We start from the raw sequence: 24,908 nt of genomic DNA on the forward strand, positions 1-24,908 counted from the left end.
CGCGCTGCTATAATCTTCCAAATCTAAACGGGGCTTTATGGCTGGGCTCCTTAGGGAATAACAGGCCTTCTAGCTCTGCCAAGTCTACATGAACTATAGTCTTCCAAATCTAAACGCGTGTCTCCTTAGGGAATAGCAGGCCTTCCACTGCTGCCACGTTTCACCCAAAATTTGAATGGCCATGTGTGTGACCTCACCCATGTCTCATTTATCGTTCTCTCCCTTCCTCCCTCACCTCCTCTCTCTCTCTCTCTCTCTCTCTCTCTCTCTCTCTCTCTCTCTGACAATCCTTCCTTATGCATATATTCAATTTCCATCCTTAAATTCCCACTGTGTGTGTGTGTGTGTGTGTGTGTGTGTGTGTGTGTGTGTGTGTGTGTGTGTGGATAGGTAGGTATCTACCACCGTGACACGTGACCTTGCCCCCCCACTGTGTCTCTCAGACAGGCCGCGCCTTGGACGTTGCCGCGTGAATGGAGTAAAAATTATTTGATCTTATTTATATACGAATGACCTATTTTTTTTTCAGATGTTCATTCGTATCTTATATGGAACACTGTTGTAGCACCATTTGTCTTACTAAGGACTATGGTGAACGTTGAATAAAGATGATAACGTATTAACAGCAACACTGTTACACAGTGTGCCAGTATTTGTTTTTGTGATGTGCATATCCTAAGCGTGGGATGTTAATTTTCTTTTAATTAATTTCTTTTAATATTTGATGATACTGGATTTTCGTTAAAGTATTTTATATGTCTCTTACTTATGTAAACGGAGCTCTAATTTGCCAGTCTTCCAAATCTAAACGGGGCTTTACATCTGGCTGGGAATAGCAGGCCTTCCAGCTCTGCCAAGTCTACATAAACTAGCAAATTAGAGCTCCGTATACATAAATAAGAGGCATATTAGATACTTTAACGAAAATTCAGTATCATCAAATATTAAAAGAAATTAAAAGAAACAGTGATGCTGTGAAAACGTTATAATCTTTATTCAACGTTCACCATAGTCATTAGTAAGACAAATGGTGCAACAACAGTGTTCCATGTACAATACGAATGAACATCTGAAAAAAAAAAAGGTTATTCGTATATAAGATAAAATAATTTTTACTCCATTCACGCGGCAACACTCATTACTGTCCAAGGCGCGGCCTGTCTGAGAGACACACTATAGTGGGGGGGCAAGGTCACGTGTCACGGTGGTAGATACCTATACCTATTCACACACACACACACACACACGGCCCGGTAGCTCAGTGGTTAGAGCGCTCTGGCTTCACAAGCCAGATGACCGGGGTTCGATTCCCCGGCCGGGTGGAGATATTTGGGTGTGTCTCCTTTGACGTGTAGCCCCTGTTCACCTAGCAGTGAGTAGGTACGGGATGTAAATCGAGGAGTTGTGACCTTGTTGTCCCGGTGTGTGGTGTGTGCCTGGTCTTAAGCCTATCCGAAGATCGGAAACAATGAGCTCTGAGCTCGTTCCGTAGGGTAACGTCTGGCTGTCTCGTCAGAGACTGCAGCAGATCAAACAGTGAATTGCGAATTAAAGGATGGAAATTGAATATAGGATTGTCACTAGAGAGAGAGAGAGAGAGAGAGAGAGAGAGAGCGGAGGTGAGGGAGGAAGGGAGAGAGCGATAAATGAGACTTAGGTGAGGTCACACACATGGCCACTCAAATTCTGGGTGAAACGTGGCAGCAGTGGAAGGCCTGCTATTCCCTAAGGAGACACGCCAAAAAATCGCGTTTAGATTTGGAAGACTATAGGGGAGACATTCGCTGTGGTAGAGGTTGGTTGGCTTGACAGTTCCTGACGTGGAAGAGGAAGAGGAGTTATTAATGTTATCTTTAGCCTTGAATAATAAGAGAAAAAAAAGAATTGTGTATTTCAAACAAATATATGAAACGACTGGAATGTGGTGAATATCATCATCTTATTCAAGAGCCAGAAGTGGATGTGGTAAATTTGGACAGTATTTCAGACTGACTCCAGCTCAGTTCACTGAAGTTCTATCAATCAATGAACAAGATATTAAGAAGCAAGGCACCAACTACAGGACATCCATCAGTTCACGGTGAAGGACAGTGAGAGAGCGAGGGAGAGTTGAGGAGTCAGGTCAGTGCGGTCAAAAAAAAAGTATACCTCTGGAGACGAAAGCACATAGGCGGGAGTCCCAAGGGACATGATCCATCGATGCTATGGCCAGAAAAATCGTCTACGTGGCTATAGCTTGAAATCGGTGCGCGCGGTGTGGGTGACATGTCCCAAAGTTTCGCATCCGGTGTGAACACTCCTATTGGAAATACATTGATTCTGAGGTGATTTTAAGCCACGCAGCTTAGCGCCTCGTGCTTCGTGTGCGTCGTATCCAGTGTGAAACGGCCTTAAGTTTTGAATATGTGGTCTCCAGATATATAGAAGAAGATGTTAGAGTTGGTGAGAGAAAAAGAACACATCTGGGACACCAGAAATTAACTATACAGTGGAAAAAAAAAAAAAACCTTGTGCAAATCGTCTTTCGATGAAATAGCTGCCACTCTAAAAGAACTGTTTTCCTCAATGTAGGGTGTTGTTGGAGGTGAGAATTGAAGACTTGTCAGCATTTAATTTGATCGCAATTGAGTATAATCAGAAAATTAACAATTTTCTTATGACAAAAGTAGGCTAATTTAGAATGTCGTAGACACTCCTTTCTTTCCTTCTACTTGGCCAGAGACGTATCCACAGGCATTTTCTTTTCTGTTGACTTCCGGTACGTCAAAAGAAGAGCAACCACAGCTTCAGCATTGTCACTGGAGGAAAACATCTTGGTGGTTAGCTGTTGCTTGTTCACAATCACTTCCCAAGGCGTCAACTAGTCGATACTTTCCAGTCGGTATATGTGACACTTTCCGACTAGAAGGGATGAGTCGGAAACTATACGTACGTAAAATATCAGTCGCAAATTGGTACGTGTGAACCCGCCTTTGTCTTTGTCCAGGGGGTGGATGGCAAGGTCCATCCTCCTCCTTTGTTGTATTCAATTATTAATGCAGCAACAAATGTATCTCTCTCTCTCTCTCTCTCTCTCTCTCTCTCTCTCTCTCTCTCTCTCTCTCTCTATATATATATATATATATATATATATATATATATATATATATATATATATATATATATATATATATATATATATATATATATATATTAGGGATCCAAGAGCCAGTCAAGGTAAAGATCAAGGTAAAGACCTCGCCGAGCCGAAGTTAAAGAATCATCGAATAGGCAACACTTTTGAGAGTGGCCGCCGCTGCAACACCACCTGTCACTTTCTAAAGTAAGAACTTTTACCTTGATTATCCATCCTCCATTTACTCCTAACTAAACTTGAATGAGCTGTGATACGAGGCGTGGGAGGACTGTAGGACAGGTGGAGGAATTGCTAGAGGAGGTTAAAGGAAAGTAAAACCAAAACAGCATAGTATGTAATCCATTTTTTTTTTGTGTGTGTGTGTGTTGGGGAGGGTTCTTGTATATCTAGTGCGCCTTTCTTCTTGCTTCCTTGTGGGCCGCCATTAAGGCAGTTAGGCCCAGGTTTGTGACATACCTCTCACACACACATTCTTGCTTCCTCAGTTTATGTGGGACTAGTGTCGGTGATATGTGTGTGTCATGTATAGCGCAACTAGTGTGTTGTATTCTTTGTATTCGGTATACTGTCTTGTGTGTGAGTTGACCCCTGGTTCACACCCACGTCACTGGCTAACTGGTTCCTTTGTCTTGCTCCTTCACATCTTCACCCACCCTTTTTCGACAAGCAGATAGAATGAAAATATGAGATAAAATTTAACCTCAGTTGTTGGATACTATGCAATATCTATTTGCTTCCAGAAACTTGTTGAAGCAAAATGAAACTAGGTTGATATGAAGCTGAATTTATCCTCTTCTCCCGAGGTTAATGCTTATATGTCAGGTAGAATAAAGGTTGCAAAATATCGTGCAATATATATCAACTTTTAGAAACTTGTTAAAACAATAAACACAAAGAAAATGGTTGGTAAATATTAAGAAAAATCATGCAGCTCTGCATTCACTCAGTTGCCATGTCTGCCTGTGGTCAGTGTTTCTTCAAAGACTTCCTTTTAAGAAACATTTTCCTTAATTAAAAAACAAAAAATAGTTCGCATACATAGTTTCATGATTGCACGAATGGGCTGGATCTTCTATTCAAGGACAAAGTAAAGTTCTGTGTGAATTTGCATTATTTGGCAGTACAATGATGCACCGGAATACATCTTTAATCTGTTCCTTGACTCAGGATTTGGATAAAAAAGATTTTTACTCCCATTGAAATCAATGGGAACTTGATTTATTCATTCCAAGAAAGAAATCCTCTAATATCACTTTTATTACAATGAAATGGATATAGAATGGCAATAATATGAGACATCTGAATTATAAAGGTTCAATAGGTGAGGCAGAACATTCAATCAGTCGTGGCAGTGGTGGGGGAGTAACTAAAGGTGGGTGGGAGGGAGCGAGATTGTGGAGTGGTGATGAGTGTATTATGCACACATACATACACTTCCTTTATGGCAGCACTGAGAACATACTGCCTTATTGCCTTAAAATCCCTTGTCCCTGAGGCATTGTTGTTGCTGTGAACAGTCAATCAGATTTTTTCAGTGTTGTCTAACACTTGTCTTGAGCTGGCCCACTGTCACAAATCTTTGCCACTGCTCATCCAGCTGGCCCATATCCCTCTAATGTTTTGGAGGGAATGTCAGCTCTGAAGAATCTGAATGAAGGGGGTACATTGAAGGCATGACATGAGCCACAGGTCAATTGATTATCGCAAGGGATGTCAGTAGGGTGTAACCTTAGGTGTCAGGCCAAGCCCTGATCTTGATATGGATGCTACAGCTGTTCTAGGATTTCTCTAGCACTCCACTCTCTCTCCAGGAACTTTTTCACAGCTTCAATCATCCTTTCACTTGTCTCTCCACATAGTCCCAACAACACCATCCATTCCCTTTCTGTCTTCTCTACCCAGGCACCCTCCAATTCCCTCAGCATCACTTGCATCATCTCATTCCTGTCTCAGGCATGCTTCACACATTCCAGCATCACATGCTTCACCATCTCATTCTCTCCCATGTCACACATCTGGCACACTTTGCTCTGGGACTCAGACCTCCTGTAGCTCCTTGCATTCACATCCATACACTGTGCCTTAGCTTGGAAGAGGTCACCCCTCAGGCTGCCATTGTACCACATTTCATACACTGGGGCTTCTTTCCCTATATATCACTCCAAAGTACTCTTCTGTTCCAACATATTCCTCCATTCACTCAGTCCCATACACTTCACCATTTTGTCTATCTTGCTCTTCTTCCTTACATCCCATTCTAGGCCCTCTTCATTTCTAACAGTCATGCTCCAGTCACTCTCCTCTCAACATGCTTATCTTCAACTCGTTGAAATACCCAACTAGTTTTCGGATCACTCTTCACTACCATTCTGACACACTTCTTCTTCCACCTGCTATTTCTAACAGTCCAAAGAAATACCTTCCTAACTTTTCTTGTATCATTCATTCGTTCTAACCTAGCCTTGAATCTTAATGATCTTGATCTTGATTTTGATTCTACAAGTGTCCCAGGATTTCTCCTGAGGCAGGCCTTAGTATCGGCAGCTCCTTTAGGGCATAAAAAGAAAAAGGCGGCAAGAACCTAAACCAGACACCATCCTTAATACTACTAATCCCTGCATCTGGCACTACACATTCTCTCCAGGAACTCCTTGACAACTTCTATCATCCCTTCACTCGTGTATCCACACAGTCCCAGCAGCAACACCATCCATTCCCTTCCAGTCTTCTCCACCCTGGCATCCCCCAGTTCCCTCAGCACCACTTGCATCATCTCATTTCTGTCTCTGGCATACTTCACACACTCCAGCATCACATGCTCCACTGTCTCGTCCTCTCCCATGTCACACATCTGGCACACTTTGCTGCGGGACTCTGACCATCTGTAACTCCTTGCATTCACATTCATGCACTGTGCCCTAGCTCGGAAGAGGAGGTCACCCCCCAGGCTGCCATCATACCACTTTTCATACATTGGGGCCTCTTTCTCCCTATACCACTCCAGAGTACTCTTTTGTTCCATCCTAGCCAATACACTTCACCCTTCTGTCTATCTCTCTCTTCCACTTCCTTACATCCTAGTCTGAACTATCTCCATTTCCAACAATCATGCTCTAGTCACTCTCAACATGCTTCCCCTTAACTCGCTGGAATGCCCAACTAGTTTCCAGACCACTCTTCACTACCATCCTGACACACTTCTTCCCCCACCTGCTATTCCTAACGTTCCATAGAAACACCTTCCTAACTATTCTTGCATCATTCATTCGTTCTAGCCTAGCCTTGAATCTCAGTGTTGCCTTCACATGCCTCTCTCTGAAGGTACTCCATCCCATGTCTCCCCTTAATGCCTCTATTGCTGCATACCCTGGTGCATTTAGAGCCATTCTTGCTACTCTGTTCTGTCCTATTTCTAGCTTCTCTAATTCACTTTCATTCCACGTCATCACATCCATACCATACATGATGCTTGGAACAGCCACGCTCTTCCAAACTTCTCGCAGCACATCATACTTGCTGGCTCTCATCCTTGCTGCACTTCCTAGCCGACCCACCCACTGGTTCACCAAACTCATCTTTTCATTCTTTGCTTTCACACAGCCATATGGACTCATCCACATCCCCAGATACTTGTATTCCTCAGCCTGTTGCACCTCATTTTCTCCCAGTCTCCACACCAAGTTTCTTTCATCATCTGACCTATTCACAACCATCACCTTGCTCTTCTCACTGCTGAATCTCACCCCAAAGTCTCTTCCATAGCCATCTACAACATCCAGGAGACTTTGGAGCTCCTCTGCTGATTCACTCATGACTACCACATCATCTGCATACAAGAGCACACATACCCTATCATTCCCCACCTTTACTCCTGCATTCATCCTTCTCATTCTGGCAGCCAGTTCTTCTGTATATAAACTGAAGAGGGTTGGTGACAAAATACAACCCTGCCTGACTCCTCTCTCACTCTTTACCCAGTCTGTTTCTATGTCTCCTAGTCTATATCTAGCTCTTGTGTCCACATACATACTTTGCACTATATTAAATATCTTTGAACTCAGTCCAATCTTTTCTAAGACTCTGCCTAACATTCTTCTATTCACCCTGTCATACGCTTTCTCTATATCCAGAAAACCCAAGTATAATTTACTACCCTCGTTCCTTTTCCTCTCAATCCGCTCATTCACCACAAATATGTTGTCTTCAGCTCTCCTATCCACACGGAAACCATTCTGTTCTTCACCCAGCACTCCAGTCTGTTCAATCCATTTACACAATCTCTCATTCAGCACACCACTGAACACTTTACCCACTGTATTCACTAATGCAATGGGCCTGTAGTTTTTCAACTCATCTTTACTCTTGTATCCTCCCTTGTGAAACAGAGTCACCCTACATTCATTCTACACTCTTGGCACTCTCTCTTCCTCCCACACCTGGTTAAAGAGCTCAGTCATCCTATCAATCAGAACTTCTCCTCCATTTTTGTACATCTCATATGGTATCTCATCCGGCCCTGCTGCCTTACCATTCTTTTGCCTTTTCACACATTTCTCCACTTCCTCTCTGCTGATTCTATCATTCAATTCATCCATGTCCAGTGTCACACACCCTTCTTTAACATCAAATACCTCACCAACACCTCCAATCTCTTCCCAGAACTCTTTGATCACCTTTCTCATCTCTTCCTTGTCTGTCACCACTGTCCCATTCACCTTGAGGCTCTCCACATTTTCATGGTCAGACATCCCCTCACCCCTCAGGAATCTATACCATTCTTTGCCACCTTCCACGCCTTTCTCTCTGAGGGACTGAATCACGCTTCTCTCACACCTACCCTTGGCATTCATTATCTTTCGCTTCGTCACTCGCTGCTGCCTCACATATGCTGTCCATGCATTCTGGTACTCACTTTCTGCCTCTTCACTCTCATGCCTCCTCTTTCTCAGCTGTCTACACACCTTATTTAATCTCTTTCTCTCTCTCCTGGCATCCCTAACCTCATTGTTCCACCACGGCTTACACATGTGCTTTCTGGCACTCATCCTCACATACCCTATCTGGCTGGCAGCTGCGTTCTTCACATTCTCAACAAATCTATCATTCAATTCATCCACATCATTCAAGCTTTCATCTTCCCAGCATCTCTCACTCAGGTCTACCTGGAAATTCTCCCATCCTGCATCTCTTAGCCTCTACCTTCTCCTCTTAGCTTTTGTATTCCTATTCTGTCTCCCATTCAACTTATACTCCAACACCAGCATGTTATGGTCTGAGACAATGTCAATCATTCCATCCTTGTCAATCCACATGCAGTCCACCATCTCACGCATTCTCCTATTCATTAACATATAATCAATCGCAGACTCCTGGTTCCTCGCACACCAAGTCACTTGTCCTTCAGCCAGGGTCTCATTCAGGTTCTCCAACTCCATCTCATTTACAAAGCCGTCAAGCATTTCTCCATTCCTGTTCATTTGCTTGCCTAGTATACCTACATGTGCATTCATATCTCCCATAACAATCACTCTCTCTTCAGCACATTCTCCCACGATCTTTCTTAGAATACCATACTTCCTGCTGTTCTCTGTCACTACTCTGTCACCCTCTACTGTCATGTATACTACAATCACCACCAAACTTTCACACTTCCTATGCTCACCTGTGCACTCTACCTTCACTGCTAGAATATCCTCACTCATGGCACAGCTTCCTACATCTAGTTACATCTAGTTTTTCTACTCTAAATTCCTTTCCTTCCTATACATAATAGCTACCCCTCCTCCTACTCTGTCCTGCATCTTCCGTCCCTTTCCAATCATCACATACTCACTACCATCCACTTTCACATCATCCCTCAGGTGTCTCGGTCATTCTGACTAAGTCAAAATGCCACTCTTCCAGCTCCTTAGACACGTCCTCAAATTTCCCAGTGCCCCATCCTCTCACATTCACACACCCAATCTTCATGCATCCTGACGCCCTGTGGGTACCTCCTCTTCCTTTCACATTCGCACACTCTTTTGCCGCAGGTTCCTTTCTCTCGGTAGCCTGCTCTCTTTTATGCTTCTGTCCTCCTTTTCTCTCATAAAAACACCCACCCCTCCTCTTTGGATTCTATCCTATTCTTTCTTACCTTCCTCCCATCGCTGAGCCCACTCCACCAGGTTCCAGGCCACCCACACCTTTCCTATATTGGACATATGCACTCCATCCTGTGGTCACACCTGTCTCCAGTCCATCTTCTCCCACAACTGCATTCCGTCACATTTCCAGTCTTCCAGCCTTCCTACCAATTTTCCATTCACCCATCTCCTCTCCCGACCAAAAGCCTGATGCTCCTTGTCCCACCTCTTAGGGATACACATCATCAAGGGCCTCCTGTGTACCTTGCGCTCCACCACTCTAACTATTTCCTCCATCACCCTAACTGTCTCCCGTCCTCCTATATCTTCCAGCCCGTTTCCTCCTCCCTCTATCACCACCAGGTCTTCGGGCTCCATCTGGTGGAGGGAATTCATCACCGCCTCACGGATGCCCCGGATATTGGCCCCTGGTTTGCTCTTATCCATCACCTTGTAGCCACCTTTGGACATGTTACCTTTACATACTTTTTTTTTTTTTTTTTTTTTTTTTTTACAGTAAGGCCTATAGCGCCTGTAGGCACACTTGAAGAGTGTATGGGAAGCGCTGTTCAGCTTCTGCCCATTAGTGGCGTAGGCAATTTTATTTATAGTGGTACCCATATTAGGGCCCATATCACCGCCCAAGCTCATCTTGAGTGTAACCACGTGGTGGGATTCGAACGTATGCGTGGACGTCTGCCCGATCCCACGCTCACCACCTTATCCACTATGCCACTGCCTCCCAACTTAATGAGGTCATCTTCATCTTGATCTTGTTACAAGCATCCTAACCGTGCAGAAGTGTCATATAGGTAAGGTTGATTTTGGCAAGGATGCTAGCACAAAGATCAAGATTAAGAATAGGATGGCCATCACAATAACAAGAATAGCATGGCTATGTGCCTTTTTTTGATACTTCCCAAATTTCATTAATATATATATATATATATATATATATATATATATATATATATATATATATATATATATATATATATATATATATATATATATATATTTTTTTTTTTTTTTTTGCCGAAGCAAGTTTTTGGAAGTTGATATAGAATCTCGCTTGATACTCTGCAACCTTATTTCTATCTGATTTGTAAGTGTTAACCTCGAGAAAAGAGACTAAAGTTTCTCCATGTTATCCAATCTTTCTTTTGTATTAATTTGAAGTCAATCAGTCCCATATGCAAAAAAAATAATGGCCCAAAAACCACCAAGATGCAACTATTGTTTCTTTTCCACCAACTTTGACAAGAAACAGCCCAACTGGGTGAGTAAGCCACAGACCTGTTTGTCTCTGCCTCAAGTCTCATAATGGTAGTCAAAGGGGAAAGTTGTTGCACTTATATGTATGTTTGTGTATTTTTCTTTTCATGGTTGTTTGTTTATTATGTAAATATCCAGATTGAGGGTGAGCTTAGGTGTGACTGAGGCTTTGGAAAAGAACACAATGGTGTGGCACCACTGATAGCACAGGTGCAAGCCAAGTTCTTGGGTATGAGCTGATGCAAATTCTAAGCACCAGGAAAGGGTATAATCTGATTTGGATGTCATATGTTGGAGTGGACATATTCCAGGAATTTGGGATGACGTGGCGGGTTACAGCCCGTCTGCCTCCATTGTTCACTAACAAAGTGCTCATGCCTCAGTGTTCCTCCAGAGTTCAGTGTGAGAGGGTCGCATTTTCTCTGCTCTTCAGTGTCCCTTTTTACACTTTACCACCGATTTTGATGTTGTACTACATGGCTCCTGATCTTCACAATGGGCCATACCAAGCTTTCAGTGAAAGAAAGGACCTATGCCCTCACCCTACTTGAACAGGGAGTGCATAGCTGCAGATTTTAATATGAACAGAGTGTCATTCTACAAGCTGAAGAAAGCTGCCATGGTGCTCCCTGAGGGTAAAGTTCCACAAAGAAAACCAAGCTCTGGGGCCCAAGAAAGACCTCCCATAGAACTGATGAGGTTTTAAAGAGAGGGGTGAAATAGCAGTCTTCAACAACAGCAGTGGAATTGAAGAAGGGTTCAGAGCTGTTGCAAGATGTTGCTGTCTGCATGATCCAGCATCTCCTCCAAAAAGATCTTGGTCTGCCATGCCAATCCGTCCCTAAAGAAGCCGCTGCTTACAGAGGCCACGAGGAATAAAAGGGCCAACTTTTGTAAGAAATACAAGGACTGGACACTGCATCAATGGAAGAAAATGGTGTTAAGTAATGAGAGCCCGTTCCGACTTGTTAGGGAGGCTCCAAGGTGGTGAGAAGGCTCAGTCCTGATATGACCCTTGATATCCATCAGGACTGTGAAACATTTGGATAGTGTGATGGTGTGGAGGTGTTTTAGTGGTGCGAAGGGTAAGGGTAGACTATACTTCCTTCCTAAAAAGTCACAATGAAAGATGATAATTACATCAAGATGCATTTTTCGGGGCTCAGAGTTTCTTGTATAATCACTCTCAGATCTTTTCTTAAATCTTCATTATTTGTTCCTCTCCCATCAAATAGTTGTGTTTGTGTGTGTGTGTATTTACCTAGTTGTATTTTACGGGAGGGGAGCCTAGGCTTTTGTTGTCCTGTCTCTGTATCTCACAGTGTCTAATTTTCTCTTAAAGTCGTGTATAGACCTTGCACACACCACCTCTCTGTCCAGTCCATTCCATAAATCTATCACTGTATGGGGGAAGCTGTTTTTCTTGAAGTCTCTTCTGTAGTTGTCTTTTCTGAGTTTTAATCCATGTCCTCTTGTGTCCCTTCTGTCCCTGTTCAGCAGGTCGATCCTATCAGGAAGCTCCATATTATTAATTATTCTGTAGACGGTCAACAGGTCGCCTCTTTCTCTTCTCTGCTCCAATGTTGATAATTCCAGTCTCTCCAGTCTCTTTTCATACATAAGAGCTGACAAGGTTGGGGCCAGTTTGGTGGCTGCTCTTTGTATCCTTTCAATTTTCCTGATATTCTTCATGTTAGGTGACCACAGTACTGCTGCACACTCCAGTCATGGTCTGATCAAGGATACCAATAACTTTTTCATCATGTCTTCATCAATATATGAATGCAATTCTAATATTTCTCAGTAAGTTGTAGGTCTCACCAACAATTTTATTTGTATGTTTATTGGGGGACATTTCCTTTTTTTTTTTTTTTTTTTATATATACCATGTGGGCTTTTCACAGGAATTTATGGGCTAAAGGGGATACTTTTTATTAGGATACCTCCTATCTCAAAGCCCACCCACTAGGAAACCATTGCCCCGAGTGAGGAAGCCCAACCTACACTCGGACCGTGGACAGGATTCGAACCCGTGCGCTTGGAGATCCCTCGGACCCCAAAGCACGCATGGTTCCACTGCACCATGGCGTATAAAAGCTCCAAGGTCCTTTTCGCTTTACACCTTCTTAATCTTCTCTTCTCCAAGTTTATAGTCTTGTTATCCTATTTTTGCTCTTCCCAAATTTCATTGGCTATGCTACATTTCTTAATGTTGAAGTCCATCTCCCATCTTTTACTCCATTCCCATAATCTATCTAAGTCCTGCTGTAGAGTTCTACCATTATCATACGACCAAACTTTCTTCAAAAGTTTTGCGTCATCTGCAAAGAAACTCATATAGCTTTCTACTCCTTCGTCCATGTCATTTATGTATATTGCAAACATAATTGGGGCCAACACAGAACCTTGCAGAACCCAACTTATAACTTCCTTCCAGGTGGACTCCTTATCTCTAATTGTCACTCATAGTTCTTCCAGTTAGGAAATCCTTCATCCATTCCAGCAATTTTCCTTTTATTCCCCCTATATCTTCAAGTTTTCTTATTAATTTTTTGTGTGGAACTTTATCAAATGCTTTTTTTGAAATCTAAAAATACACTGTCAACCCATCCATCTCTTTCCTGTGTTATGTCTATGACTCTAGAATAAAAGCATATAAGGTTTGTTATGCATGATCTTCCTTTTGTAAAACCAAATTGTCTTTCATTAATTATATTTTTTCTTCCAAATGTTTGGTCCATCTTTCTTTGATCACACTTTCACATATTTTAGCTATTGTGCTTGTTAGGGACACTAGTCTGTAATTTGTTGGGTTCTCATTATTTCCTCCTTTGTTTCCTCCTTTATGTATTGGCACAATATTGACTTTTTTTCCAGTCTTCTGGTACTTTTCCCTTTTCAATAGAACATTTTATTGTATTGTATACCTTATTTGCCAGCTCTTCTCTACACTCCTTCAATATCCAATTTGCAAATCCATCTAGACCATGTGTTTTCTTACAACTAAATTTCTTAATTGTATCATTATTTCCTGCTCTGAAATAACGATATCACTCATCAGAGGAGATTTATTTCTTAGTTCTTCATAGTTAATGATTTTTTTCTCTTGTAAAAACTTCTTGAAAGTGTCTGTTCATTATTTCTGCCACTTCCAATTCATCACTGTATTCATTATCTTCATAAACTAGTTTCTCTATTTCGTGTTTATTTTTCAACTTTCTGTTTATATATCTATAAAAGATCTTTGGCTGTTCCTTGCATTTTTCTATTATGTTTTTCTCATAGTTTATCTTTTCCTCTCCATATTTTAACATAGTTGTTCCTTTCTCTGGTATAGTCTTGCCACTTCCTTGGACGTTTGTCTTTTCTCCATTTCTTCCATGTTCTATCTCTTCTATCTCTTTCTTCTTCACATTTTCTATTAAACCATTCTTCCTTATATCTATCTTAAATTTTCAGTTTAGGTACATACAGGTAACCCCCGTTTAACGAAGGTTCACACAACGAAATTTCGCTACAACAAAGGTTTATTTTTACTACCATCTGCTCGTTTAACGAACACCAAACTCGCCTTAGCGAAGTTTTATCCAGGTAATTTTTTCCAAATTTGAAAGCCCCACCGTTTCATGCAAGCTGACAGGCTTTTGAATACACCAGGAGCTGCTGGTACTAAGGCCTGCCTCAGGAGAAGTCCTGAGACACCTGTAGAATAAAGATCAAGATCAAGCCTCTCGTGGACAACACAGGCGCTGCCGATACAAAGGCCTGACTCAGAAGAAATTCTGCATCACCTGTAGCATCAAGATCAAGATCAAGATCACGCGCACCACTCACTCCTCAGTCAAAACATTACAGCGTCACCAGCAACTCATCTTCCCTAGTTCAACTTACCACCAAAACGCCCTGCAATGTGGCCTAACTTTCCTAAGAAGACTAGGAAGTGTCTTACTCTCGAAGTGAAGCTGGGTATTATTCACAGACACGAGAGAGGCAAGAAAACTAATAACATTGCTTGCCACCATCTTGACTCCATCTACTGTCTACTATTTTCAAGTCAGCAGACTCTATTAAGAAGGCTGGTGAGACCGTATCTTCATTGAAAGCTAAAAGAACCACCTGAACTCGTGACTCTACAATGGATAAAATGGAAAACCCTGTGGAAATGTGGTACATAAGTTTTGTATGCGGTACCATGATGCGCACTTTGTTTACATTCCACAGGTTGCCGGTTAGTGTATCTCCCGTTTCACTCTCCTTCCCTTCATAAAGTTAAGATCATCAACATTATAAAGTTACGTACATACATACATTAGTGTACATTATAATGACTTAAATTAAACTACCTAAATGTTTAAGTTCATAATTTTTACTTTCATTAAACCTTTCCCTTTACTATGATGCACTCTCGCTTTGCTTACTCTCAATGGAAGTTCAGATCAGGGGTTAAACTTGTTATAATTGGTTCACTTAACGAAGTTTCACTTAACGAAGTGTTTTTTAGGAACGTAACCCCTTCATTAAGCGGGGGTTGCCTGTACTTCTTTTTTCCACAGGTACCATGGCTAAGGTAGTGTCTCAAGAGACTTACGACAGCGTAGTGTTGGAGAACTGTGTTGACTTTGAATTATCAGCTGATGAGGCTCATGTGGATGCCCAGAATGAGTTTGATGCTCAGGTGTGTATGTCTGCAAAACTAAGGTACTTGCCTGCACAACTTACATTGCGCATGTGTGTGTGTGTGTGTGTGTGTGTGTGTGTGTGTGTGTGTGTGTGTGTGTGTGTGTGTATGTATGTGTGTGTATTTCACTGTTTGATCTGCTGCAGTCTCTGACGAGACAGCCAGACGTTACCCTATGGAACAAGCTCAGAGCTCATTATTTCCGATCTTCGAATAGGCCTGAGACCAAGCACACACCACACACCAGGACAACAGAGTCACAACTTCTCGATTTACGTCCCGTACCTACTCACTGCTATAGTCTGACCGGGCTTAATTTACGGCTATGGTGGGGCGAGGGGAGCTCTACAGTGCTGCCACGTTTCCAAAAAATGTGATGTGAAATGGAAGTTATTGGTGTACAAGGCATCGCAAATACCATCAATTCAGATATATAAAATTTCGACTTGTGTATAAAGATGGCTGAATCAACAGTAACCATCATATGCATAAAAAAAAAACTATATAGTACCATACAAACATGGCATACATATTCAACAGTGTTGCTGATATCAACTGTAGTAACTTATAATGGTACTTAGCGTATGTTTAGGGTGTGTAATAATATCAGCATTACAGATATAAGATAATGAGCATGGAAAAAAGAAATAATCTATTATCCAAAGTAAAAGAAAATAGTAGAAGTCTTGTGAGTGGCGGCAATACTGATGAACCCAGCCTGGCCAGGCCGAATAGCCTCACCTTGTAGTACGAGAAGTTGCTATAATTATAAGATAAAATGCTCACATTTACTGGCTTTTACAGTAATTTCAAGGGTGAGGCATAATCGCATTCATAATTGTAAGCTAATGTGTAGTTTCTATTTTTACAAAATAGTAGGTATATACAATAATGCTTATATATATAATAATATATATATATATATATATATATATATATATATATATATATATATATATATATATATATATATATATATATATATATACACAATTATAAATGACTTACTAAAGAATCAAAGGTAAGCAGAGAGAGAGAGAGAGAGAGAGAGAGAGAGAGAGAGAGAGAGATTAACAGAACAACAGTAGTGAAAACGTGGCAACACTGTACAGAGACGCTTGCCCCCCCACGGCTGTAAATTAAGGCTGGTCAGACTTTAGGTGAACAGGGGCTACACGTGAAAGGAGACACACCCAAATATCTCCACCCGGCCAGGGAATTGAACCCCAGTCCTCTGGCTTGTGACGCCAGCGCTCTAACCACTGAGCTACCGGGCACGTGTGTGTGTGTGTATTTACCTATTTACCTAGTTGTAGTTTTACAGGGCCTGGGCTTTATGCTCGTGTGGCCCCGTCTCCATATCTACACTTATCCAATCTTACTTTAAAAGTGTGCACACTCGTTGCAGACACTACTTCTTCATCTAAACTGTTCCACGTCTCAATACATCTCTGCGGGGAACTATATTTTTTTAATATCTCTCAGACATCTTCCCTTTCTCAGCTTTTTACTATGTGATCTTGTGCTTCGGATGTCATATTCTTCTCTCAGGATCAGTTTCTCATTATCCACTTGGTCCATTCCGTTGATCAATTTATAGACTTGTATCAGGTCTCCTCTCTCCCTTCTTTGTTCCAAGGTTGGTAGATCCATAGCCTTTAGTCTCTCCTCATATGTCATCCCTTCAAGTTCTGGAACCATTTTTGTAGCCATTTTTTGTAGCCTCTCCAATTTCCTTATGTGTTTCTTTTTATGAGGGGTCCACACTACTCCTGCATATTCCAATCTGGGTCTTATTATAGTACTTATCAATTTCTTCATCATTTCTTTGTCCATGTAGTGAAATGCTACTCCAATATTCCTCAGCAAATTATATGTTTCTCTAAAAATTCTATCAATATGGCTTACTGGTTGATTGTTTTCTTCCATCGGCACTCCTAAGTCCTTTTCCTTTTTTACTTTCTTCAGTTCTACTCCATCTCCCATCTTATAGATTCCCACAGGTCGTCTTTCACTCTTCCCCATTTCCATGACATGGCTTCCATTTCCCAGTTCTTACTCCATTCCCAGATCTTATTTAGGTCTTCTTGCAGTATTTTACAATCCTCCTTTTGCTTTATAACTCTGCACAGTTTCGTATCATCCGCAAACAAATTTATGTAGCTGTTCACTCCTTCTGGCATGTCGTTAATATAAATGAGGAAAAGTACTGGTGCCAATACTGACCCCTGTGGCACTCCGCTTTCTACTGCTCTCCACTTGGACTTCATATCTTTAACTACCGTCCTTATTTCTCTCCCCCTCAAATAATTTTCTATCCATCTCAATGTGCTTCCTTTTAAGCCACCCTTCTCCTCTAACTTCCACAGTAATCTTGCATGTGGCACTTTGTCAAACGCCTTTTTTAAATCCAAATAGATGCAGTCAACCCATCCCTCTCTCTCTTGTACTGTCAACTATTCTAGAATAGAAACTCAATAAATTAGTTACACAAGACCGTCCTTTTCTAAAACCAAATTGGCTATTTGATATTAATTTGTTGTCTTCAAGGAACTCTATCCATTGTTTCTTTATTACTTTTTCACACATCTTGCATATTACACTAGTTAGTGATACCGGTCTGTAATTTAAAGGTTCTTCTTTCCTTCTGCTCATATATATGGGAACCACCTCAGCTTTTTTCCATTCTACTGGCACTGTTCCATTTTCTGTTGAGCATTTTATGATGTATATAGGACTTGCTAGTTCTTCCTTACATTCTTTCAGTATTCTGCCTGAGACTTTATCCGCTCCCATTGCCTTCTCTTCATTCAGTTTCTTCATTAACTCTTTTATTTCAAGCTTGGTTACTTTAATCTTTTTCATATAGATTGTCTCTCTATTACCCTGTGACCTCTCAAATTTGGATTCTTTAGTAAAGACCTCCTGGAATTTTTTATTTAATAGTTCTGCCATACTTTTTGGGTCTTTCACCATCCCGTTCTCTCCTTTTAACCTTTCTATTGTTTCTTTTTGCCTAATTTTTCCATTTATGAATCTATAGAACAATTTTGGTTGCTCCTTACATTTTTCGACAATATCTTTTTCAAGGTTCTTTTCCTCTTCCTTCCTCACCTTAACATATTCATTTCTCGCTGCCTTGAAGTTTTCCTTATTTGTTGGATTCCTATTTCTCCTCCACCTTTTCCATGCTCCATCTCTTTTCTCCTTTGCCCTAGCACACCTTGCATTAAACCAATCTTTCTTTCCTTCTTCTTTTGGTCTATATTTTGGGACATATTCCCTGACTCCTGTTTTGTATATTTCCAAAAATAAGTTATATTTGTCTTGCATTGTCTCTGAGTTTTCCATCTCCTCCCAGTCTACGTTTTAAAATAGTTCTTGAGATTCTCAATATCAGCCTTTCTGTAATTTAATCGGTCTCCTTTGTATGAATCGTCTCTATCTTCCTTTTCTTCTTCTATATCTATTTCTAATATTGCATGGTCACTCTTTCCCAATGGGCACTTATATCTTATATCGTCATTCATTTGTATACCCCTTGTAAAAACTAGGTCCAATCTCGCCGGCTCGTCATTTCCTCTGAATCTTGTGCATTCCTTTACTCTCTGGTCCATCATATTGTCTATCATTAGGTTCAAGAATCTTTCTCCCGAGGCTTCTTCCCCCATACCACTTTCATAATTTTCCCAGTCCACTTCTTTACAGTTGAAATCTACTAATATCACTTTTCTCCTTTCTTTAATGATTCTCATTAGACTCCTTATTGTGTCATCTATCATGTCTTTATATTCTTGATTGGTCCATGAATTTGTTTTTGGTGGCACATATGTTACAATGCTTGTTATCTCTTTTTTATTAATATGCATCTTAATATACAATACTTCTGCTTTTTCTTCCCCACATTCCATTTCATTTATCACTATCTCTTTCCTTAACATAATCATGACTCCTCCTCCTCCTTTACCCACTCTGTCTCTTCTCCATACATTATACCTATTATCCAAATCTATTTTGATTGCCTCATTTAGTTTTGTTTCAGCCAGGCATACAATATCTGGATTTTCTTTCCTTATGTGTGTGTGTGTGTGTGTGTGTGTGTGTGTGTGTGTGTGTGTGTGTGTGTGTGTGTGTGTGTGTGTGTGTGTATACATGTGGTCACGTGTGTCTGTGTATGTGTGTATTTGTTTATAATAAAGATATATCTTTTCCTGTCCTATGATCACCAGGGAGTCCACCTTGGCATCATTGTGAAAGACGGAAAGCTGAGTGCTGACAAGAAGAGTATTGAACACAACATCCTTATAGCCTTGGGTCAGTTGAAGACTGCTGTGGCTGCAGCTGATAATGGTTCTCCAAGCCTAGAAGAGGTGAAAGAGCCTCTGGCTACCTTTACCACAGCCTGTAGAGTGTCTGTGGCCCATCGAGTCCTTGCCAACAACAATGGTGCATATGACACACTCCTCAAACTCGTCAAACAATGCCAGGTACCAAATGATGCTTTTTTGTTCTTTTGTATTTGTATTTCACATCAAAGAAGTTAAAACAGATGGAAGGATTACTATATAAAGTTTCATACAAATTAGTGTTGTTATGTACATATTGACATTCAGTTTCATATTTGTATACAATGAACATTCATGATGATTGAGAAGTTAGGGCAGGAGGATAAATTGCTATATCCAACAATAATAACAGCAAGGCCTTTTAACACATGCAGATTGCTGTATAAGACAAATTGTTTGACATTATCACAAAATAGAGCAACATTGCATTTGGCAGCACTGCACTGCACTTGTGTGTGTGTGTTTTTTTTTTTTGTTTTTGTTTTTTTTTAAGAGGAGAAAAAGTGGCCAAGGATAGCATAAAGAGTAAAATAAAAAGCCCCCTTTTAGTTGCCAGTCCCTATGCAGATCAGAAGAGTTAACCAAAAGAAAGGGATAAATGTCTTGAAACCTCCCTCGTCAATGAAGTCAAGTCATAGGAAGTTAGAAATGCAGAATCAGATAGGGAGTTCCAGAGTTTAATGGATACAGGTATGAATGATTGAGAGTACTGGTTAACTTTTGCATTAGAGAGTTGGACAGAATACAGGTGAGAGGAAAAAGAAAGCCTTGTGCAGTGAGGCTGCAGGAGGAGGGGGCATTCAATTAGCAAGATCAGAAGAGCATTTGGCATAAAAATTGTGATAGAATATAGCAAGAAATGCAGCATTCTGGCAGTGAGAAAGAGGCTGAAGACAGTCGGTCAGAGGAGAAGAATTGATGAGATGAAAACCTTTTGACTCCACTCTGTCTAATAAAACTGTGGAAGTGAAACCCTCCCAATACATGTTAGAGAACATGAGTGCAGTTATGTAAATTTTATGGTCAGTTCTTCAAGGATGAAGGATAAATCATAGACTGAGGTTTAGTACTGAAAGTGTAATTGGAAAAAAAAGTAAAAACTCTATATTTACATGGGCTTGCTGGCAGAGTATGCAACAAACTTTCTGTATTTCAGACATTGTAGTCTTTCTTGATTTTTTTATTGTAGTGTTCATTATATTGTGTGCTGATTACATTTACATACTAACAAACAGACAAGTATAATATATAAAACAAAGAGTTCAACTACGATAGGAGGAGAGAAGAGGAAATTATTCGTTTTCTGCCTTTTCATGTGTCAATATAAAAATCAGTTTTGTAGAATGAGTTAATTCTTACACTTACACATAGGCAAAGGATGCTGATAGTGAATATTATTCCACTCTGGCTGATGACTAGGAGATAGGGGATCTATAAGTAATTTAGTTGAAAGATGAAAACCAGTTATATGCTTATCTGAACTGGCTTCTGCTTCCATGATACAAGTGTGGAAGGAATGATGAGAGAGAGATGCGAGTTTTATGGCCTGACCCAGGAGTCATCATAGGGGGAAGGTAAAAGTTTCCCTGGCAAGCAGGTGTCAAGCAGACACTTCCTAAAGTACTGGCTAATTGATGGACTGGTAGCTGTGGTGGCCCTGTAGGCACCATGATTTTCTTTCACAGGACCATGCGTGCACACACACACACACACACACACACACACACACACACACACACACACACACACACACACACACACACACACACACACACACACACACACACACACACACACACACACACAGAGAGTGATAAAGAAATATTGGATACGGTTCCTGGAGGATCATAAGTTATTATCGGATCATCAATTTGGCTTCAGGAAAGGGAGGTCATGTGTAACAAATCTACTGAGCTTTTATTCAAGAGTGGTTGACAAAATACAGGAAAGAGAGGGATGGATGGACTGTGTATATTTGGATTTAAAGAAAGCTTTTGACAAGGTACCTCACGAGAGACTGTTATGGAAAGTAGAGATTTATGGAGGACTGAAAGGAAAAGTGTTAAAGTGGATGGAAAACTACTTGAGATGGAGGAGATGAGAACGGTAATAAGGGATGCAAGGTCGGACTGGTTGGTGGTGGAGAGTGGAGTCCCACAAGGCTCAGTGCTGGCACCAATACTTTTCCTGGTATATATAAATGACATGCCAGAGGGAGTAAACAGTTATATTAATTTGTTTGCGGATGATGCGAAGTTGTGTAGGTGTGTGAAGAGTGAAGAAGATTGTGAAATTTTACAGGCAGACCTGGATAAGATTTGGGAGTGGAGCAAGAGGTGGCAAATGGAATTTAATCTGAGCAAAAGTCATGTGATGGAGATGAGAAAGAGTGGAAGACGGCCAAGAGGGTCATATAAGATGGGTGAAGAAGTAGTGTTGAAAAAGGTGGAAAAGGAAAAGGATTTGGGAGTGATAATACAAGACCATGGGCAGTTTGAGGCTCATATTGATAAGATGTTTGGAGAAATGTATAATTTGATAAAAAATATTGGATTAGCCTTCCATTATATGGATAAAGATATGATGAAGAAATTAATTAGTATGGTAATTAGACCAAGATTGGAATATGCTGGAGTGGTTTGGTCCCCTTATAAAAAGAAGCATATAAGGAAGTTGGAGAGATTGCAGAGAATGGCAACAAAAATGGTTCCGAATTGGCAGAAATGACATATGAGGAGAGATTAAAAGAAATGAATTTGCCTACCTTGGAACAAAGAAGAGAAAGAGGAGATTTAATACAGGTTTACAAACTGTTGAATGGACTGGATGAAGTGGATAATGAGCAATGATGTTGAGAGAGGAAAACTTAAGTAGAACTACAAGATCGCATAGTAAAAAGATAGCCAAGGGAATATGCTTGAAGGATGTGAAAAAATATAGTTTCCCACAAAGATGTGTGGAGGTGTGGAATGGCTTGAGTGAGGAGGTGGTGTCAGCAAGGTGTGCATAGTTTTAAAGGAAAGTTGGATGTGTGTAGATATGGAGACGGGCCACACGAGTATGATACCCAGGCCCTGTAAAATTACAACTAGGTGAATACACACACACACACACACACACACACACACACACACACACACACACACACACACACACACACACACACACACACACACACACACACACACACAGAGTGTAGTGGTTAGCACGCTTGACTCACAATTGAGAGGGCCGGGTTCGAGTCCCGGCGTGGCGAGGCAGCTGGGCAAGTCTCTTAATGTGTGGCCCCTGTTCACCTAGCAGTAAATAGGTACTGGATGTAACTCGAGGGATTGTGGCCTCGCTTTCCCAGTGTGTGGAGTGTGTTGTGGTCTCAGTCGTACCCGAAGATCGGTCTATGAGCTCTGAGCTCGCTCCGTAATGGGGAAGACTGGCTGGGTGACCAGTAGGAGACCGTGGTGAATTACACACACACACACACACACACACACACACACACACACACACACGTGGAACAGTTTAAATGAAGAAGTAGTGTCTGCAACGAGTGTGCATACTTTTAAAGTAAGATTGGATAAGTGTAGATATGGAGACGGGGCCACACGAGCATAAAGCTACAACTATGTAAATACACACACACACACACACACAGAGAGAGGGATGGGTTGATTGTATTTATTTGGATTTAAAAAAGGCATTTTATAAAGTGCCACATGCAAGGTTACTGTGGAAGTTAGAGGAGAAGGGTGGCTTAAAAGGAAGCACATTGAAATGGATGGAAAATTACTTGAGGGGGAGAGAAATAAGGATGGTAGTCAAAGATATGAAGTCCGAGTGGAGAGCAGTAGAAAGCGGAGTGCCGCAGGGGTCAGTATTAGCACCAATACTTTTCCTCATATATATAAATGACATGCCAGAAGGAGTGAACAGCTACATAAATCTGTTTGCGGACGATGCGAAACTGTGCAGAGTTATAAAGCAAAAAGAGGATTGTGAAATACTGCGAGAAGACCTAAATAAGATCTGGAAATGGAGTAAAAAGTGGGAGATGGAATTCAATGTGGACAAATGCCATGTCATGGAAATGGGAAAGAGTGAAAGACGACCAGTGGGAATCTACAAGATGGAAGATGGAGTAGAACTGGAGAAAGTAAAAAAGGAAAAGGATTTGGGGGTGACGATGGAAGAAAACAATCAACTGATAAGCCATATAGATAATATCTTCAGAGAGACATATAATTTGCTAAGGAATATTGAATTAGCATTTCACTACAAGGACAAAGAAATGATGAAGAAATTGATAAGTACTATAATAAGACCCAGATTGGAATATGCAGGCCATAAAAAGAAATGCATAAAGAAGCTGGAGAGACTTCAAAAAATGGCTACAAGAATGGTTCCAGAATTTGAAAGGATGACACTTGAGGAGAGAACTAAAGGCTATGGATCTACCAACTCTGGAACAGAGAAGGGAGAGAGGGGATCTGATACAAGTTTATAAATTGATCAACGGAATGAACCAAGTGGATAATGAGAAACTGATCCTGAGAGAAGAATATGACAGTCATAGAACAAGATAATATAGTAAAAGGCTGAGGAAGGGAAGATGTCTAAGAGATATAAAAAAATATAGTTTCCTGCAAAGATGTGTTGAGACGTGGAACAGTCTGAGTGAAGAAGTGGTGACAGCAATGAGTGTGCATAGTTTTAAAGAAAAATTGGATAAGTGTAGATATGGAGACGGGGCCACACGAGCATAAAAGCCCAGGCCCGTAAAACTACAACTAGGTAAATACGCACACACACACACACCGTCTATATGAAAGAAGTTAAAGTAACCAAGCTTGAAATAAAAGAGTTAATGAAGGAATTGTATGAAGAGAAGCCAATGGGACCGGATGAAGTCTCAGGCAGAATACTGAAAGAATTTAGGGAAGAACTAGCAAGTCCTATATACAACATCATAAAATGCTCAATAGAAAATGGAACAGTACCAGTAGAACGGAAAAGAGCTGAGGTGGTTCCCATATATAAGAGCGGTAGGAAGGAAGAACCTGTAAATTACAGACTGGTATCATTAACTAGTGTAATATGCAAGATGTGTGAAAGAATAATAAAGAAACAATGGATCAAATTCCTTGAAGACAACAAATTAATATCAAATAGCAAATTTGGTTTAGAAAAAGACGGTCATGTGTAACTAATTTACTGAGTTTCTACTCTAGAATAGTTGATAGAGTACAAGAAAGAGAGGGATGGGGTTGACTGTATTTATTTGGATTTAAAAAGGTGTTTGATAAAGTGCCACATGCAAGATTACTGTGGAAGTTAGAGGAGAAGGGTGGCTT

At 40.9% G+C, this 24,908-nt stretch overlaps 1 protein-coding gene across 4 annotated transcripts in view; it reads left to right on the forward strand.

The window, feature by feature from the left end:
* The first annotated feature begins 3,232 nt into the window (after positions 1-3,232).
* Positions 3,233-24,908, forward strand: part of LOC123514707 (armadillo repeat-containing protein 6-like) — an 84,767-nt gene continuing 63,091 nt past the window's right edge. The window contains exons 1-3 of one of the 4 annotated variants that reach the window (XM_045272772.1): positions 3,233-3,322; positions 15,090-15,211; positions 19,444-19,701. In XM_045272772.1, coding sequence (XP_045128707.1) covers positions 15,095-15,211; positions 19,444-19,701 — 375 coding nt within the window. In that variant the 5' untranslated portion in view covers positions 3,233-3,322; positions 15,090-15,094. Of the gene's footprint in view, positions 3,323-3,512; positions 3,580-10,521; positions 10,541-12,519; positions 12,641-15,089; positions 15,212-19,443; positions 19,702-24,908 lie in introns of those variants that run through there. The other 3 variants (XM_045272773.1, XM_045272775.1, XM_045272774.1) reach the window with 3 other exon arrangements.

The sequence above is a fragment of the Portunus trituberculatus genome, chromosome 38 (genome assembly GCF_017591435.1).
Source record: "Portunus trituberculatus isolate SZX2019 chromosome 38, ASM1759143v1, whole genome shotgun sequence".
NCBI lineage: Eukaryota > Metazoa > Arthropoda > Malacostraca > Decapoda > Portunidae > Portunus > Portunus trituberculatus.